Source organism: Hypomesus nipponensis, chromosome 9, assembly GCF_054491055.1.
Source record: "Hypomesus nipponensis isolate SF chromosome 9, ASM5449105v1, whole genome shotgun sequence".
NCBI lineage: Eukaryota > Metazoa > Chordata > Actinopteri > Osmeriformes > Osmeridae > Hypomesus > Hypomesus nipponensis.
The window spans coordinates 5,023,584-5,042,500 of record NC_140369.1 but is presented as its reverse complement, the minus strand read 5'-3'; the positions used below and the strand labels follow the sequence as shown (position 1 = coordinate 5,042,500).

The 18,917-nt window shown below is 47.9% G+C and overlaps 4 protein-coding genes across 6 annotated transcripts in view; 2 read left to right on the top strand and 2 right to left on the bottom strand.

Moving 5' to 3' along the window:
• ripor3 (RIPOR family member 3) overlaps positions 1–4,522 on the top strand; it is a 19,656-nt gene extending 15,134 nt beyond the window's left edge. For all 3 annotated transcript variants that reach the window (XM_084704866.1, XM_084704867.1, XM_084704868.1), the window contains 11 exons: positions 326–817; positions 901–1,125; positions 1,217–1,359; positions 1,533–1,692; positions 1,897–2,026; positions 2,194–2,355; positions 2,946–3,110; positions 3,241–3,443; positions 3,646–3,729; positions 3,864–3,954; positions 4,077–4,522. In XM_084704866.1, coding sequence (XP_084560992.1) covers positions 326–817; positions 901–1,125; positions 1,217–1,359; positions 1,533–1,692; positions 1,897–2,026; positions 2,194–2,355; positions 2,946–3,110; positions 3,241–3,443; positions 3,646–3,729; positions 3,864–3,954; positions 4,077–4,177 — 1,956 coding nt within the window. In that variant the 3' untranslated portion in view covers positions 4,178–4,522. The remainder of the gene's footprint in view (positions 1–325; positions 818–900; positions 1,126–1,216; positions 1,360–1,532; positions 1,693–1,896; positions 2,027–2,193; positions 2,356–2,945; positions 3,111–3,240; positions 3,444–3,645; positions 3,730–3,863; positions 3,955–4,076) is intronic.
• Positions 4,523–4,587: 65 nt separating this feature from the next.
• On the bottom strand, positions 4,588–7,018 carry blcap (bladder cancer associated protein). The gene is made up of 2 exons (XM_084704870.1): positions 6,874–7,018; positions 4,588–6,236 (listed from the first exon to the last, which is right to left on the bottom strand). Exon 2 carries the CDS (start codon positions 6,092–6,094, stop codon positions 5,831–5,833), a length of 264 nt encoding a protein of 87 aa, XP_084560996.1. The 5' UTR covers positions 6,095–6,236; positions 6,874–7,018; the 3' UTR covers positions 4,588–5,830.
• Positions 7,019–8,158: 1,140 nt separating this feature from the next.
• tmem74b (transmembrane protein 74B) lies at positions 8,159–9,934 on the top strand. The gene is made up of 2 exons (XM_084705584.1): positions 8,159–8,244; positions 9,119–9,934. The coding sequence occupies exon 2, from the start codon at positions 9,182–9,184 to the stop codon at positions 9,932–9,934; it is 753 nt and encodes a 250-aa protein (XP_084561710.1). The 5' UTR covers positions 8,159–8,244; positions 9,119–9,181.
• Positions 9,935–14,181: 4,247 nt separating this feature from the next.
• Positions 14,182–17,928, bottom strand: psmf1 (proteasome inhibitor subunit 1). The gene is made up of 7 exons (XM_084706450.1): positions 17,707–17,928; positions 17,233–17,385; positions 16,940–17,022; positions 16,604–16,798; positions 15,088–15,141; positions 14,833–14,991; positions 14,182–14,677 (listed from the first exon to the last, which is right to left on the bottom strand). The coding sequence occupies exons 1-7, from the start codon at positions 17,833–17,835 to the stop codon at positions 14,626–14,628; spliced, it is 825 nt and encodes a 274-aa protein (XP_084562576.1). The 5' UTR covers positions 17,836–17,928; the 3' UTR covers positions 14,182–14,625.
• Between the last annotated feature and the right edge of the window lie 989 nt (positions 17,929–18,917).

Here is an 18,917-nt window from a genome sequence, read left to right as displayed (position 1 = left end):
ATACTTAATAGTGAGTAACATACACATACAAACACATTAATGCACACACACACACACACACACTCACAGATGACAGGAATACTTCACAGTGAGTTGCACACACATAAATACACACACACACACACACATACATAGCATGCATGTCAGGGGCCTCAAAAGAATGGAATGTGTGTCCAGATGTTTAGGTTAGGTTGTAGCACAGTAGACACCTAAGGATGACCACATGTCACTCTCTCTGTCTCTCTCTGTCTCTCACTCTCTCCCTCTCCCTCTCATCTCTCCCCTGTCTCTCTCTCTCTCCCTCCCTCACCTCCCCTCTCCCTAGTCCATGGTGCGCCAGATGCAGGATCCTGAAAGCTCATTCCCCATCGTGCCAAAGGGGAGGTCTCGGGGTGTTTCCTTACTCAGCTACCTGGCAGATACGACAGCCATTCCCACCCTGACCTCCACCCCCGCCCCCAGCCCCCTCCCCCACAGATGCGCCCCAACCCCCAGCTACGGCCCCAGCCTGGGGGGCAGTCGGACAAATATATCCCTGGGGGAAGAGGAGGAGGCAGGGGAGGAGACGGGGAAGGAGGACTGGACCACCTCAGACCCAGACACAGGCCCATTCACCCCAGGGCAGAGCTCAAGAGGTCCCCTGGTGGCCATGCAGAGGTACAGCACCCCAGACCTCCTCAGGCAGGACGGAGGCTCCAGCCCCGACCCCAATGCTTTCCCCAGCCTCAGCCCAGACCCCAATGCTATCCCCAGCCTCAGCCCAGACCCCAGCCCCGGTCACGACGTGGACCCAGGGATGGACAGCAACATAAGACTGGTAAAGAGCTCTGATGTGTGCTAATCTGGAGGTGATGCTGGGAAGGGAGCAAAGACTGATCTACAATTGACTCCTTCTTTTAGGAGAGGTCTGTTCAGCAGCTTGCCTTGGCCCCTACACCAGCCCTGGACCCCGCCTCCACCCCCTGCCAGCCAGCAGAAGGGAGCAGGGCCCAGAGGCGAGGCCTGGCGCTGAGGCTGGGGGGTCTGGTTGGGGCCCTGGAGGTGGTCCTCCAAGAGCGGAGCAGCTTAGAGAAGGAGCTCAGACTTCTGGAGGCCCAACTACTGCACCTCAGCACCATCCTGAAGGTCAGAGAACATTCTGGATACGTTAGGAGTGGCCAGAGAAGTGGTTCTGCTGTGAACACTGTGTGCGTCTGTTTGTGTCTGTGTCCTCCAGAATGACCTGTCTCTGCTGAAGACGTCGTCAGAGGAGACGCTGGCCGTGGAGGAAGTTATGGAAAGTTTTGACTTTCTGTCCACCGACTTCAATGCCGATGATGAAACATCTTGTTTGGGCAGCATACGTCTAAAAGACATTGGGTGGGTCAGCGTCACGACAAGTTATGCTTCAAATATAATTTGAAACATTTGTATGGAAGAGAGACGCAGAAAGAATTCTGTTCATCTAGGTCCCTCTTCTCTAATCTGATTGAGTTATCATAATTGATCTGGTGAAATTGAATCTCCTCATCATAGTTTTTCTGGTCCAATAGAATCAACTCGTTTCAGAAGACCACTCTACGGAGCCTGGGGCTTCTGTCTCATGAAAGCCAATCAGCAGAGGAGCTTGGGGTTGTCCCACTGACTTCTGGGAACTGGAGTTTGGACCAGACGTTGGAGACTCACCTTGACATTTGCACCGTGTTGCTGGAGGTAGGAGGGGAGGTGTTTCTTGACACATTAGCTTTGTCCATTCCAGAAGTATTTTCAAAACACAGCCAATAAAATGATCCCCCTCTTTCTCCTGCCCCTTTGCCCCCCCCCCCCCCCCCACCCCACCCCTGTTCCTCCTCTCTGTGCTTCTCTGGCTCTGCCGTCCCTTTTGCTTGCCCCTGCTGCCTCTGACCTCCGCCCCAGGCACTGCAGGGGTCGGAGTGTGCTGTGGTCCAGACGGAGGTCCTGGAAGAGGCCTCCTACCAGGCCAGTGTCCTGGAGAACATCAGCCGCCTGCTGCTGGAGGAGACCAATCCCATCTCCGCCAGCAACGGTGAGAACCTGAGCGTGTTCAACACGCTATCGAAGAGCAGGGTTCTTGCATTTGTCCCGTGCCTCCCCCAATCGTCATCGTCCATCGTTTTTCTTCATCCCAAGCGTCGCTCCTCCTCCTCATCTCCGCTGTTCTCCCTCCTGCCCCCCCCCCCCCTCCCCCTGCAGTGCTCCCCCTGGCTCAGAGAGGACGGGAGCTGCAGATGTTCTGGGAGGAGTGCACGTATGGGGGCTCGCCGTTCTGCTGCGCTGCAGACAGCTTCCTGCAGACCCTGAGGAAGCGCTACACACACAGGGTGAAGGCCAAGCAGCCCGGACAGCCCCATGCAGGTACAGGACCCCCCAACTCTAACCCTAACCCTAGTCCTGACCCTGTTTTTTTAGGGTTGGGATTAGGGTTGGGATTAGAGTTCTAGATTGCCGTGACCTTACTCGTTTGTCTGACCCTGCTACCAGACCTCCCCTGACCTTTCTCGTAGGCCGAGACTTAAGGTTAGCCATAGCCCAACCCCAATCACAACCCTGACCCTGTTTTTGGTTTGGGATTTAGGGTTAGGGTTAGGGTTAGAGTTAGCTGTGACCCTAATCCTACTTCTGACCCTCCTACCACACCTCACCCTACACCTGTCGTAGGATGAGAGGGTAACTGTAATCCTTACCCTAAAAACAAGGTTAGGGTTACCTAACCCTAGTCCTACACACGTAAGCAGCCCCATGCAGGTAAACTATCATTAAGTCACGTGCAGAAAGATGGATGCGGAGTAAACAGACAGCAGCTGCTTGCCTGTTACCTTGGCAGAGGCCTGGCTGCTATCACAAAGGCCTCCGTTGAATAGAGCATGTCTGTTCATTATGATGTTTTATGACAGTGTTGGGCGACGGACAGCTTCTCTTACCCTCTCCACTCCTCTCCTCTCTAGTGTTGACCCAGCTGCTACAGCAGGTCCAGACCAGTTCCAGAATGGTCCCCAGCCTCCGGCCATCTTGTAGCCCAGACAGAGTCACCATCTTCCAGCTGTCAACCTATCTCCGCCGCTGGGGAATCCAAGACATGGGAGAGCACATCTCTCTCCTCTCTAAAGAAGGTACTGACCACCCACTGGCACACCACCTCTGACAACCCTATTCTCACTGCCTGCAGAATCTTCCACTGGCATTCTTCACCAGTCCCTGGTGTCAATAACTCACTGCGCGTGGTGTGTGTGCGTGTGCTAGTGTACCTGGTCTCGGCCCTGCAGAGTCCCAAGAGGAGGAGGGTGCTGGCGAAGCTCCGAGGGCGGCGCCTCGCGGAGCTCCTCCCCCTGGGCTCCACGCTCCGTGCCCTGGCCAGCCTGCAGACCGACAGCAACCACAAGGTGTGCCGGGCTGCGGCCTCCTGTCTCAGCCGCAGCGCTGGGTGCAAAGCCTTCAGGACCAAGGTACATCACACCCACTGTCAGAACTCCACTGTCAGCGACAAGTCATCCACCCCTCAGCTGTGTATAGCCCGGCTGGTTTGGGTAGACCTGCTCTCTGGTGACGGCAGAAGGCCCACCGTGTCTCTCTGACTCCTGTATCTGGTATTATCTATCTCCGAGTTGGTTCTGGGTGTTTGACGACGTTGTCTCCGTGTGTTTCTAGGCTGTGGTGTTCTACACAGACACACTGAGAAGCGGGGAGGTCCAGCTCCAGCAAGCTGCATGTCTGGCCCTCAAATGCCTCAAGGTGAGAGCACCCTTCATCATCTTCCTCTTTCTTCACCATGTACTCTAAACCCCCAACCTTTTGACCCGGAAGTTAACTCCAACAAAACCAGAACCTTTGTTGTGTGTGTGTGTGTTGATGTGTACCTGCGGCAGGCAACGGAGAGCGTGGACCAGATAGCAGAGCTGTGGCGGTCATCAGATGAGGACCTTCGCGGCGCAGCCAGGGAGACAGTCCTGTCCTTCGGTAACTATCAACCAGAGGATCAGGACCAGCTGTGGAACTGTGGCCAGGAATACCTGGCCTACATCGGCCTCGTCTGTCAGGGGCCAGGGCAGATGTTAACGATGATCTCTGTTGTGTTCCAGGTAAGAAGGGCCATCAGGCGTTCCAGAGGATGGATCAGATCTACTGTGAGCTTCAGGAGGAAGCCTACCAGAATCAGCACACAGAGATCACCATTCTGTAGACCACTACTCCATAGATCACCATGCTGTTGAGAAAGAGGGGTCAGATACATATGACGAGAAATTGAATGGTGGTGTGCCCCCTGCTGGTCATTTTCCAACCCTGCAGCAACCTCAAGTTGTCTGTGACATACAGCCACGATCACATAACAAACCTCACAGGAACCAATATAACCATTACTAGCTCCATGTCTGAGGACATATTTATGAATATATTTAAGTGTATGGTATGATCCTATATGTTTCCAGTATGTGAATTCTAGATACAATTATTCAAGGTAATGTACATACTGTTGTGTAAGAGATAAGGGTTTGTAATAAAATATATGTTCATGACATTGAACAAATTGCCTGTGAATTTCAAGTCCCATTTAGCTGATGTCCTGAATGGTGCAGATGGGCAGAGTCACACTCAACTAATCATATCTTTAATGATCAAACAAACATATCAACAGCTACAGCGTCCGAACATAGAAATACTGAACAGCATTCTTACAATGATTTGGTTGGTTTCACGGTCACCTGTATTTTATGAAGAAAGGAGGATTGTAGTTGACTGGTTTTAGTGACATTATGGAGGTGTGGGGTCACACTGTAGGGGAGGCTGAGTAAACAATAACCCATAAACATTCCATCCACATTTTCTCTTAAAACTTTAACACAAACACAGTCCTGATGCCACTAGATTCTGAACATGTCCAGCCTTTGCATCCCACAAATAATATCATGGGCCAATATCCTATGATCACATCTTACTAAAATAGTCCTGGATGGAACATGAGAAGTTCAGAGAATGCTCATGTGGGGCTGGAACACCAGTTAAACCGTTCGGCTCCTTAGAACCCTATACAAGAACACCATGTCAAGAATATCTTTCGAGATCGACCACTGACTCAAGTCTTCCAGTACTGGCGGCTGATCATTTCTAGGTCTGTCAGGTAGCACAGATGCCCCCAATGAACCTTGATGTTTTTGAACACTGCCAATCCAGACTGACAGGACTGGGCACGTTAGATCACGGCCCTTCCTGCCCTACGGGAGAGGAGACGACTCCTAGAACACACATCAGACCATCACCTTTGATAAGCGAACAGCAGACAGCAGTGCTGCTCAGCCAGGCCGTGGCAGGACACAGGGTCACAACTCTTTCAGGTGAAGGGTGCCGCTTCACAGATCGGTCGCTCTCCTCCTCCAACCTGTAGGTAGCAACGCTGAGGTACGAGCCACCGTGACCTAGTCCACTTGCTACTGAATACCTCAGCTTTTACATACAAAACAATCATACAAACTAGTCATCACTCATAGGTACAAACATACTCAACAATCGATTTTCTACCCTTTGGAAAAAAAAACCTTCTGCACACTTAATTAAAATATGTGTATGAACATGACGTATGAACACTTCAGAGGCACACCATGCAAACGGATGTGAAGCAGCAGGAAGGGGGGCATTCACTCAAAACAGCAGGAGTGGGGTTGTGGGCAGGACCTTAAGAGGGAGAGGCCTTGGTAGCGACATGAGAACACAGTCTCGGGGGGGGGGGGGATTCACAGCCTAGTTACAGATTGTCCAGGGTCCGTGTGCTCTCCTAGTATGTGTTTAGAGTGACTGTACGCGCATGTGTGAGGCCACCCCCCTCCCCCCTTCATCCGTCTTAGGTGCCCACAATGCTGGGGTCGTGTGCGGAGTCCGGCAGTACTGTGTCGTGGCAGTGATACAGGAAGCAGTTCCCCCAGCAGCTGTAGCAGATGAGGAAGAGTGCGGCCAGGAACACCAAGGCACAGATGGTGCAGGGTTTCCTCTCCAACAGGAAGCTGAGCAGATAGAACCCCATGAACATGGAGTGGTTGAACCAGAGGGCGGGGTTCAGGGGCTTGGGGATCAGGAGGACTGGAAGCAACCACTGCAGGCAGTACATGATGTCTGGGTGGAGGGCACTGTGCTCAGACTGGAGGTGGCAGGCTTAGGGGGGGGCGGGGGCTGGCTCTGGAGCAGGGGGATCCTAACCTCTGCTGTGGGGTTTCTGAAGCTGGCTGGAGAGGGTTACCATCAGGTTAGGTCTGGGGGGAGGAGGGAACAAAGGATCGTGATTAGGCCTGCAGACCAAGCGTTACTGTGCACCTATCACCTCACACCATAGCACTACGATGTTGCTACGTCATTTGAAGGTAAAGCTGTACAACTAAGAATACATTGTACACTATATTCAGAACTGGACACGTCGTAAGTCAAATCGTCACAAATTAGTAACGTTAACGGTTGCGTGCAGACATTGGTTAGCACTGGCTAACCAACTAAGCCGCAAGCACCTACCCTAGCTAGCTAACTAAGCTAGATTTATTCTAGCTTAATTACCAACTCCAGTATAGTTGGCCTCAAATCGATCAACCTCACATATAGCTAACTAGCCTAGCTAGTTTAGGTGGATAGGCTGACTACATAAGTTACTGTCAATTAGTCCAACTAGCAATACACGCACTTCTCTATTTTACAGCTAAATCGTTCCCAAAAACAGCTAACGTGTCGTAAGCTAACTTGTCTGGGTTGGCTAGTGCCAACGACAAGTTAGCTTTCGCTTTAGCTAGCTAACCCACACTGGTGAGCATTCTAGTACCGAACGGCCCTATTTCGAATGTAACATTCTGTGGCCAGATGGTCCATATTTGAAATCATTTTGATACAAACATAATATCTGACCTGCCATGTTTCCGTTTCATTCTTTTTGAAGCACACTATTCGACTCCATTGCTGTTCTGACTGCGTAGCTGTAACATTTTGGATGAAAGGACCCAAAGAAATATAGACATAGGCGTTATTGCCTGCGTTCTTACAAGGAGAGGTACTTATTTATACATGTAAAAAAATAAAAATCTATATTCTGATAGAACTCTGTTGTAGTTTAAGTCTGTCCTGAAAACAACATTTTCTATATAAATTATAGTAATATATAAACATTTATAGTCCGGCTTTACTGTGAAATGCCCAAGCAGTCAATCAGCTTGCGAAATGGGCAGAAGCCATCTGTCAACCTTATATCAGGCTATCGTGTTACAATCTACCAATCGTGAAAGTGTAAACCATACAGTCTATGGTGTAAACATAGTAAAACTGTGTAAAACTCACTAAGATAATTATTAACCTTAGAATACAACTTCAATAAAAACACAATTTACTTAAAATATAATTATCTCTACACGTTTCCTTTAAGCGCCTGTAGCTTGCGACACAAACTGTGTCAAGATTGTGACCCAGAATGTTGAATAAACATCTAAACCTGACGAGGGTATGCCTACACTAGTTGACATCAACAGCTGCCAACTTCTATAACAGGTGTCTAGTCCACTCAGAATCAGATAGTGAACAGTAGTGCTGTATCTGCTGTTTAAATGTTAAATTTACTCATGTCAGTAAAACAGCTGAGTGAAGGAAGTAGGCTTGTGCATAATGCATGGTCTTGATCTCAGTTTCCATGGCAATCCCACCATTTCACTTCTAGACTCCCCCGCTACCCAATCATTTTAGTTCTAGTTATCTATCACTCAAGCACATCGGAGGCTATAAATGACAAAACTAGTGTAGACGCGATAAACAGACTAGTTTATCCCGTGTTCTAATTTAAAGACCTGTAACAGGTGAAGCATCATGGTCCGTCCTAACCTGCAGTTGGCAGGTAATTTGCATGTAATCCATGTATTTTGCATCTAGGGCTATCCCGACTTGTTTGACATAATACCGTTTTAATACGTAATGACTTGTGTAATGGAGGACGTACTTAAAGAATGTGGTTGGGGTACTCATTCGACTCTCAACCTGACCCGGGCTCAATGACCTGCATTCTGATCTTCTATCTACACAAGTTCCCTTACGTTTGAGATACAACCACAGACCCTGACCATTTAACAGCTTATGCTTTTAAAAGGCTCGCGGCCAATCGCACCAGTCACAGAAATGTGTTTTTTTTTTTTGCGCATGGCCAGTCCAAGGCAGATCCCTCGCGCAAGGTCTCCCTCGCAACACCACCAGGCATCTTTGAGCTGCAAATGTTCACTGGAGCGTCGGTACCTGGAGGTAGGTGCCCACTCCCGCCTTGTGAATTTAGGATGCGAGTTTCCCTGCCATTATGTTGTCCGTGTAAATAATCATAGTATAATAGACAGCAATTCTCATTATGTATTTGTAAATCAGCTGGTTGATGACATTAAACGAATCTCGGTCAGTGACAGACGAGGAATTTGAGATGGTCATCAAGGTCATTTTTGTGTTGGTTGTGCTCTGGTTTTAGATATAATCTCATAAAACCCAGAGTCTGTATACCTCTGAATTGTGTCACTGGCCTTCCCTGTCAGTGAAAGGCATATCCAATCGCGAAATATCTTACCAATCTACCCCGCGTTCGAGCCTTATTTGTAGGTTGATAATTTATAACCCACATTAAGCTAGTGCTATTGACATGTCAGGGTATTTATGGTCTGAATAGAGGACGAGAAAACGAGGCATTATCATTTATTATAATATATTACTAAAGCTGCTGAGATAACGGGGTTATGCTGAGGGAATCGACACGCATTCAAATTATAATTCGGGAAGGTTTTTGTATCCACTCGACTTAAATTTTTGGTAACGTAAAGTAGGCTACAGCCTATTTAAAATAGCCTAAATACTTAGTTTCATGAGCCTTACGCTGGAACGTCTATAAGCTTGTCAATGTGAGAAGGTATCATGTTGCCAAGACCGCCTTCAATGTGATAGTGTCCTTCGGAGCGATGTTTCGTATGATAATAACCGAATTAACTAAGGCTGACACTTCAAGTAGTAAAGATCCTTCCAATGAAGTTTATGATTGTTAAAGATTTCTTTTCGTGGCGTTAGACATTTCTATTTATTTTTTCAATCGTGTGTTTTTGTCCTCTATACATGAGTCGTTTGATATTTGATTCTCCAGGTATTCACTGAGATAATGAGGAGCGGGCTGATTTAGCGACATGAGAACATCCGCCGCAGCTCGATGGAGTCTTTCAACGCCGTAGAGCTCCGCGAGCTAGGGGATGGGGGAAGGCGCACAGCTCCGCGAGACGCGCCGTCAGCACCATGGACAGGGGCCAGAGCGGGCATCGAGAACGCGTCATATCAGGAGGAGGAGCTCGAGACCAGGTTCAACGACCAACAAGGACCACCATGCAGCTCCAGCGTTCCTCGTTCCACATCTGGCTACCAGCCTCAGAGGGATCATCAACTGTCACCGCGGTCAGAGGAGGAAGGACAGGAGATGGATTTCAATGATCCCTCAGTGGACTATGGGTTCATCTTGGCGCTCGTGTTCCTGGTCAGTGGGATAGTGCTGGTGGTGGTGGCGTACACCATCCCCCGCGAGGCTAAGGTGGACCCGGACCTGGTCTCGGCCCGGCAGATGGAGCGTCTGGAGCAGTACTACGCCCAGCTGGGCTCCCACCTGGACAAGTGCATCATCGCTGGCCTGGGGCTGCTGACTCTGGGGGGTATGCTGCTGTCTGTCCTGCTCATGGTGTCCGTCCTCCGGGGAGAGCTCCACCGCAGGAGGACTTTTGTCCATCCCAGGAAGACCTATGGGTCTATCAACCTGCGAATGAGGCAGCTGGGGGAGGGGGAGGGGGAGAGGGACGGAGAGGGTCTGGTGGAGGGTGACCCAGGCGTGGAGGGACCCTCAGATCCGGGCGGCGAGAGGCGCTCGCGCGGAGCACAGGAGCAGGGGGGGGAGCACAGTGAGAGACGGCAGGAGTAACAGCCCCGTGGCATGAGGAGGAGGAGAAGAGAAGAGAGGAAAGGAGAGGAGAGGAAAGGAGAGAGAGGACAGGAGAGGAGAAGAGAGGAAAGGAGAGAGAGAAGAGAAGAGAGGAGGGGATAAGAGAAGAGAGGAGAGGAAAGGAGAGAGGAGAGGAAAGGAGAGAAAGGAGAGTTGAGAGAGGAGAGGAGGGCAGAAAAGAGAGGGAAGCCCTAGGTGGAAAAGAGCACATGGATATTCTACATATCCTGGAGGAATAAGGAGGCCCTTTTGAGCATATGGTGTAATCAAAGACTGTTTATTTAAAGCAGCTGGACCAGTCTGGGGGACCAGTCTGGATAGCTAGTCTGGCAGTTCCCACTTTAGAACTGGACCATGCTGCAACATACTGTTGTCAGCTTCCCAAGACTTGAATACACGTCTGGTATACAGTAAATCGCATCCTAAACAATTAGGACAGATATTATATAAACAAATGTGTTGTTGTTGTTGTTGTTGTTATGTAAGGATACAATATGCCTTAAACAGTTACACAGTCACTGTAAATTGTGTATACATGTGCTAAACATATAGCTCTGCTGAGCCAACAAGCCAAGTTCATCCTGTAGCATCACCTGAGTTGCTAATGCTGCTACCGTTTCCACCTGCCCCGCCCCACATCCTGGTCCTTCCCAGAGGCTCCTCCCTCTCCTCCTGCTGAGGGCTGAGTGGATTAGACAGGGTTAGCAAGGCAATTCAAACCAGCCAATCAGAGGCCAAAGATGGAACCGGTATTGAACGTGGTAAACAGTGGTTTTGGTCATGAACACATACATGAGAGCACAAACAGATCAGAAACAGGGTGTATCACACACAGGCTTTTACCGATGGAGTGTGTTCTGACGGTCATGATCGTATAGATGTTCTGGGTAAGGAGTACCAGGAACAGGTTTTAAAAACATATGTCCTGTTGATTAGAGTGCCCACTCAGAACATCATGACAAAATACTGAGAAAGAGGCAGAGAATGAGAGGAAGAAAGATGGAAAGGAAGAGTTAGAGAGAAGAAAGTGAGAGAAAGAGAGAACGAGATAGGGAGGGTAATACTGGGAGATCAGAATTGAGATAGAAACGGGGGAAAACCTAGAATAAAGTGCAGTGAAATAGTCACGTCTTATGGATCAGTAATGACCAATGCAGTGCCTCCCTTTGTGTTGGACAAGGTTGTCAGAAAGCACATTCAGCTGGTGTCACAGGCTAGGCTCACAAACAAAGAAGCACTGCTGAGAGAATCTGCACTTCCGCTACTCAGAACTGTAAGTTTGATCTGTAAGTCTGTGAAGACATGGGGTGTGTAAAAGTGTCCCCTGGCCTCCATCACCTGTGAGTGCCTGCCTGGAGGAGGGGTAGGGGTCCCTGTGGAAGGGGGCTTCCAGGGCCAAGAGGAGCACATGAAAGAATAGGTACCAGAAACCTGGAGGGAGATATACTCGAGTCTACCTGCCCCATAGCAACATGTACATTTTATGACGGCTGATGGCGTCAAAATATAGTAATATATCTAATGACAAATATAAATGAGAGTATATCATAGAAATGTGTTTACAGATATTTAACGACATTTGACCATGTTAAAGATATATACAAGCAGCACAAACACACACATACACACACATACATTTCCCCCCCAAAACTGAGGAATCTAAGTTGACTGTAAATTGATCAAGTGGGTGAGCATTGAATATCTGTTGAAGATTATGGTGGTTTGTGTGTATATTTCCTAATATGGTGTTTTATAACTGTCCCAGTCTAAACAGTATGCTGCACTGAGGGTTCTGAAGGTGCTACTGAATGTCTATGTGTGCAATAATACAGGAGATGTCTGGTAGTTTTATAGCTTATGAACATATGAATGAGTGCATGTCATATTAATACTGTATGCACAACTGTGACTTACTGCAGCACACTGGGTGAATGTAAAACATTTTATAACGTGTATTGAGGAGAAAATCCTGAAGGGACTAGTGTAGCGTCAGAAGTGAAGGGTTAGGGTCAGAATCGGATGAAAGTGGAGATCATTCAGCATCTGACTTCACAGGCATCACAACATGTTTGGTGCTCCCAGTTTGAAATCCTTCTCTCTGACTGAACAACAGCAGAATGTTCTCACTTTCACACCTGGCAGTCTCCCAAGGATCTCCCCGCCCCACACTGCATTAGCACTAAACATGCCTGTTGTTTTCCGCTTCTGACAACACAGAAGTATGCTTTGAAGCAGAGGAGGAAAAATGACACAGGAAAGGGACTCAGTGCTCCAAGTGTGCTTATTCCATCTTTAATACCCTTTCATGAGCCAATGATAGGACTAGAAAAAACTGCAGCACAGCGGAGAAAGTTCAAGAAAAAGTATATCGTAGCAGCGTCTGTTTGTCTCCCTCTAAATAGCACACACAAGCAGGCAGACAGAGAGACAGACAGGTGGAAGCCTTGTGATCAGATGGAGAGGAGGGAGACAGAGAGACAGACAGGTGGAAGCCTTGTGATCAGGTTGAGAGGAGGGAGACAGAGAGATAGACAGGTAGAAGCCTCAAGGTCCGGTGGAGGTTAGGCAGACAGAGGTGAAGGGTCTGATGCCTCGTACATGTAAATACGAAAGTTGTATAATGTGATTTTTAAAAATCATTATAACATGACCAATAAATGTTATGTTGCTGTTGTTTATAATCCAGTGAGTCTGTATTTGTGTATCTCTCTCCCTCTCTGTGTCTCTGTTTCACACATTCTGTCTCCAACTATTTCTTTCTAACTTTTCTTCCTCATATTCTCAGGCCTTATGCTGTGCTGATAGAAAATGACTTTGAAATAAGAACCTAGTGCAGGAGTTCTCAAACTTTTGGGGGCCAGGGACCCCTTACAGGGGTGGACATTTTCCAAGGACCCCCCCCATAATCATATCACCCATTCATCATACCCTTTGTGCTCTTAACCCTTGTGCTGCCTTCGGGTCACATCACCAAAAGGTTCATAACGAACCATCGTTGTGTTTACCCAATTTTACCCAATACAAAAGCAAATAAAAAGAATTGTATTTTAACCTTCGCAATGTGGGGGGTCTGAGACAGCCCAATGGTTAAAAGAAAATGCTTTATTTTGTTTTTGTATGCGGTTAAGTTGTTGCAAACGACGGTGGGTCACAATGACTGATGGGTCAGAATGACCCGAAGAGAACACAAGGGTTAAATGGACATAATATGCTTGTTTTATTGGTGCAAATGGTCCCCATATGTAGATTATTATATATTTGTTCACTTTTTAATGATACAGCACAATTTGACGATGTTATAATTATTGTTCAATTATTTGGCAGACCCCCTGGCTATGATTCGCGGACCCCACTTTGAGAACCACTGAGCTACGGAATCTGATTGGTGGGATTGATAGTAACTGCATTTCTGGTTGGAGGAGTAGATAGTGACATGGCGACTTATCATGATTTAAACAAAACAATGGATTTATAACCAATTACCGAGGAGTCTAGAAGTGGATCTGGAAGGGGGAAGGAGGTGTAAAGAGGAAGGGGGGGGGGGGGGTTGTAGAGGAATTTGAGGGATGGGTCTGTATATCTTGAGACCAGGATGTGAAGATCAGCACTTCAGCTGATTTATGATCTGTGAAGCCAGAAGGGTGTGTGCGTGCGTGCAGCAGAAGCATACACAGCTTGCAGGACACAGTTGATACAGAGTTGTTTTCTCAGGGAAATCTCAGACTGGAACAGCTTTCGTGTCCCGGAGGCTGGACAGCCGTGAGAGGACTTCCCTCTCATCTGTCTGTCAATCTCTCTTTCCCTCCCTCTCATCTGTCTGTCAATTTCTCCTTCCCTCCCTCTCAGCCATCCATCTCCGGGCCACAGCTCTGCTGCTGGTTTTAACCAGAGGATGAGGAGCTTGTCTATTTGCAGAGTGGAACACTACCCACAGGCAATCTGAGATCCACACTTCCCCCCTCTTCCATCTCCAGAGAGAGAGACAGAGAAAGAGAGAAAGAGAGAGCAAAAGAGAGAAAGAGAGAGAAAGAGCAAAAGAGAGAGAGAGACAGAGGGCAGGGGAAGATAAATGAGAGCATGCTAAACAATGCTCCCAAACACAGTCTCAGAATGACAATGAGGTGAGAAAAGCACAGCACTATGTCCACACACACACACAGAAAGTCTTACATTTTGTGTGTTTGTGTTTTGAATGCAGCAAAGTAACTCTTATAATGACAACACAATTTGGAATGTAATACACATTTTATTGGATTTTATGTTCATAAGTTATTAATTAACAATTAAGTCTGAAACAAATGGAACAATGAGAACATTTGTCATATAGAAAGGAACAAAGGAAGTCAAATGGTTAACTTATTCTTGTGAGAAACAACAACATGAGGTGAACACTGCCATGTGCCAGTCAGTCATGGAGGCTGCAGAGGAAGCCTGCAGTTAGCTGAATATACAGCCTCCTGTTCCAGGAGCCAACGGCAGGTGACACAGCTTACTAAGACGAGGGAAGCGGTAGCGTCAAATGCTCACTTTCACTCACCTCGCTTGCTTCACTTAACCTCACCTCACTTAACCTCACTCACACAGTCAGTCCCATTAAGTGCTCTTTCCTCTGGGAGAGTGCTGACAGGAAGTCCATCCGAGTATACAGGAAGCAGGAAGCCGAGTCTCTCCTACATGAACATGTCGTCGTATCCAGGGGGGGGCATGTGGTCTGGGTCGGGCCTGGGCAACACAACCACATGTCACTCATACTAGAACTGGACATGACAGAGTAAGTGTGTGTGTGTGTGCATTAACGTATGCGCATGTATGTGTACATGCATGTATGTGTACATGCATGTGTGTGTACATGCATGTGTGTCAGGTTTGGGTCTCACCCGGGTCGGTTCCTGCCCGGCGGTCCAAACGGGTCGAAGCGGGCCCCGGGGGGCACGGAGCCAGGTGGCAGCACGCCAGGGAGACCTCCTGATGGGTCAAAGCCTGGCCGGGGGAACCCCGCCCTGAGGGGGTCTACGATCATCCCCCCACCTCCGCCACTACAGGGGAGAGAGGGCAGAGTGTATTACACACACGCGCATGGAGTGTGACAGGATCTGAGAGCCTGTCTGCTAGGACAGGGCTCCCACACTTACCCAAAGGGATCCAAATCTGCTCTCCCTGATGCAAATGGAGCCATGGGGTCTGCCCTGAAACACACACACACACAGGGCAGAGTTAGTCAGGATTCGGTAACTCAGTGAAAGATAATTTGACTGGAGATCAAGAGGTAATTGGTTCAAATCCCCACCGCATGTTGCATTGGATAAAATTATTGTTAAAGAACTAACTGTGATCATTTTAACTCTACAGCACCTCTCTCCATGCCTCCCTCTCTCTCTCCCTCCCTCACCCCCTCTCTCTCTCTGCTAGCTGGTTAACCTGGAAGCAGCATGGTCAGTAGACCAGAACACATTAACCTCACATTAGGCCAACTGCCTTTTAACAGTCCCTCAGACACCTTCTATGTGGTGGGGCTTAAGGGCAGCCAGCACCCAGAGATATGCTGTGTCATTTTGCTGTGCCTGCCTCTCCCCAACCTCTCTCACTCCCCATCCCCCATCCCCCCTGCTCTCTCTCTCTCTCTCTCTCTCTCTCTCTCTCTCTCTCTCTCTCTCTCTCTCTCTCTCTCTCTCTCTCTCTCTCTCTCTCTCTCTCTCTCTCTCTCTCTCTCGACTGGGACACAACAGCAGCAAGGTCGATAAAGTGCTGACATCACTGAGCCAATAAGATCACAGGGTCACAGCCAACAGAGGACAGAGAAGGGGGGGGGGGGGGGTAGAGAAAATAGGAGAAGGGAGGGAGGATGACAGTAAGGAGGTGAAGCCCAAGTGACAGGAACCATTGCTGGCAGTGCCCTTTCCAGAGGTCAACACGTGTTGCTCTTCGTCACACACACACACACACACACACACACCTCTTTTCTGCTATGTCCTCGGTGTCTGCAGTGCCAGCCACTGAATACATCACTTATTAAAAATAGACCCTCTGGCTTATATCCTGTTCTCCATTTCTCCCTCCCTCCCTCTGGCTGTAAATATTGAATAAGACTCTCTGGAGACAGTAGACAGCGCCGCCACAGCAGCAGGCAGGGCTCCAGCTCCACACACACACACACAACTCCTGAACTGGCTTACTACTCTGTGTGTACAGTCTGAGTATAACACTGCATGACTCATCTGTCTAGACAGAGCTGTTAGCCAAACGACTACTTCAACAAGAGAGAAAATGAAAGGAGAGGCTTGGGGAGAAGACTGATCAGAGCACCACCCCACCCCCCCACGCACACGCACAGTAACAGCAGCTGCAACCTGTATACTCAAGATGCCAAACTACCGATATTGTACAGATCTGACCTGGTATTGATGCAATTCTCAGTCAGTTTCTGTTTACTATGAGTCAGCATGACTGACTGTGCAGTCATATCCTCTCACAAATTCAGAAATGTCCTAATGTTCGATAATTAATTGAAGAAAGAAAATGACTTTAAACGTATAGTCCTAATTCAGAGTCTCTCCAGCAGGATGATGCTTATCATCCGACCTTTACCAAATCACCCCCAGTGTGCACAGTCATGAGGCCTAAAGAGGGCTGGCCGTGCCCCAGACCCACCAGTGAGGCTGCCTGGCACCGAGCGGCTGGGACGGGCCCACGCGGAGCGGGTGGCGGTCTTGATGCTCCTCCTCCGTGTCTCTCCTGCTCTTCCTCTCCGCTTTCCTATTGGCCGGCTGGGCCTTGGGGGCGGGTGCTGAGGGCAGCAGCTGGGTCTGCACCTTCTCAGTCAGTGCAGCAGCATCCTTAAACACACTGATCAAACACACGTTGGATAGAGACTTGATAAGCCTCTGGAGATTGCCATGCTGTACACTTCATAGCACCGGGCCCAGTGTAGCTAGGTGGAGCAGCAGCCTCAAGCAGGGGCAGTGTGGAGCAGGTAGGAAGCCCTACCTGTCATATGTCTGAAGGTGGTCTGCATCCACATGGTCACTGATGGTGACGGTGAGGTCAGACACCTGGTCAGAGCCTGGGTCCTGACAACACAGAGAACGTCAGTTATATTAAACCCAGCTCCTCACAGACAGCCTCATATCATCATCAAATATGACCTGGACGGAAGTAAGTGAAGGAAAGTTGGAGAAGTGGAATGGAACTTTCTTATCTCTGCGAGTAATGATCGTCATTTTAAGAACTCCAGCTGTGTAAATATACAAACAGGTTAGGTATGGAAGACAGGCACTCACCAGGGCGTTGAATATGAGCGTGTTGTCCACGGTGATGGCTTTCACTAAGAGCCGGGTCTTATCGTCGAGAGACTGGTACCTAAGGGTGTACAGCTCCTTACTACTGCTCCAGTCAGCGGGGAGCAACTCCGACTTCTTGTCCCCACTACGTGGCTGTGAATGTAATCCAGAGTCGGAATAAGTTTAATGAGATGAATGTGACCAAATTTTTGTTGGTAGCTCGATTTAGTAAGTCTGGCTATAATTGCAGTCCGTTGTTCTGGTAATGCCTTTTAGCACAGAAATAGCTAGTTAACTTGCCTTACTTGCTAGTAAGACATTCATCAAGAGTCAACGGTTTGCTGGGAGGTTAAGTGAACAGTTTCAATCGCAACGGTTATGAAAAACACAGACAATTTGGCTAAAACAAGTCAAAACAGTCCCTAGCTAGGCTAGTACTACGCAGCCAGAATTACAAAGCAAAATACCACTCGCCTCGTCACCAGACCCAAGACATTTGTATCCGCTATTTATAATTTCCCAGTGGACGAAACAAACCACAGCGTCCTGGGGGCAACTTATGCTACCCGCAGCGTATGTGTACAACACCTCTAACCCTGGCATCTTTGAAAAAGTTATGTCAAACTATTTCGTACAGAAAGGAAAATGAAAGAGATGACAGCGTATGTTGGTGGTCATGGTGTTTTGGTCCGACGTTCTACGTCACCGAGGTCGAAAAATATCAGATTTTGAGTTCCGCATGCACCGTATTACGCAGGCAATGATTCGATTCTGGGAGGATTGTGTTTCTGCTCATTTAATTTCAGTGTTAAATTGTCAATTTAAAACGTGGACACAGCGACTGTCAAAATACCCCATGTACTGAATTCATGATATCTGATATGTATTTGCCTACATTATGCATCGTAAGTTAAAGTTGTAGCCCATTTATCAACCCATAGATGGCACTGTCTGTCAAATTTAGAAACTCTGCCAACAAATCAAAACCCATTTCAAGGTTTATATATATTATATGTATTTATATGAGCAAGTTTATGATATGCTTTAATAATTGTTTAGCTACAATGTGTTTTGGGCTTTTAAAATCATTTTGAATAAAATTGTATTATATTTTATAATAATAAAATGATAAAATGGCATAATTGGTTGCAGTAGCCTCTAAAAGCCAATGGCTTTTTTCTTTCTCTCTCACACACACACATACACACGCACACACACACACGGACGAAGAAGACTTTGTGTTTGTTTCCTAATATTAATGAGCATCTCCATGGTTTCCTTTCACCCTGCAGGGTAGGAACATCTCCCTATGCAGGCTGTGAGCACATATTTGTTATAAACTGTTGCACAGTAGTAAATATCAATGTTGTTCTCTGCAATGGCATTTCTCCAGGACTCTGGGTGATGTTGCCAAGCGGGATATACACATATTCAGTGTTCTTACATTCTGTTGTCAGAACACTCCTCTCTCTCTGTTTTCTTCTCTTATGACTCATTATGCGTACCAGCTGCCCTCAGAATGAGGACATAGTTTCCTATTTGAAACCTGCATCTACAGACAGGGCAGAGGAAACTAATGGGAGTTGCAGTCTCTGGAAGCACCAGATTCCAAATATGCCATAATTGGTCGTATCCGACCTTTTGTTGTGTGTGTTTTTTTGGTCAGAAGAAAATGTGAAACATCT

Bases quoted from the DNA above. Each gene is read 5' to 3' on its own strand.
- tmem74b (XM_084705584.1), top strand. From the start codon at position 9,182: ATGGAGTCTTTCAACGCCGTAGAGCTCCGCGAGCTAGGGGATGGGGGA.
- psmf1 (XM_084706450.1), bottom strand. From the start codon at position 17,835: ATGCCAGGGTTAGAGGTGTTGTACACATACGCTGCGGGTAGCATAAGT. The intron at 16,799-16,939 runs GTAGGGCTTCCT...GTGTTTGATCAG, and splicing joins CACCTTCAGACATATGACAG to TGTGTTTAAGGATGCTGCTG. The intron at 14,992-15,087 runs GTAAGTGTGGGA...TCTCCCCTGTAG, and splicing joins GCAGATTTGGATCCCTTTGG to TGGCGGAGGTGGGGGGATGA.
- blcap (XM_084704870.1), bottom strand. From the start codon at position 6,094: ATGTACTGCCTGCAGTGGTTGCTTCCAGTCCTCCTGATCCCCAAGCCC.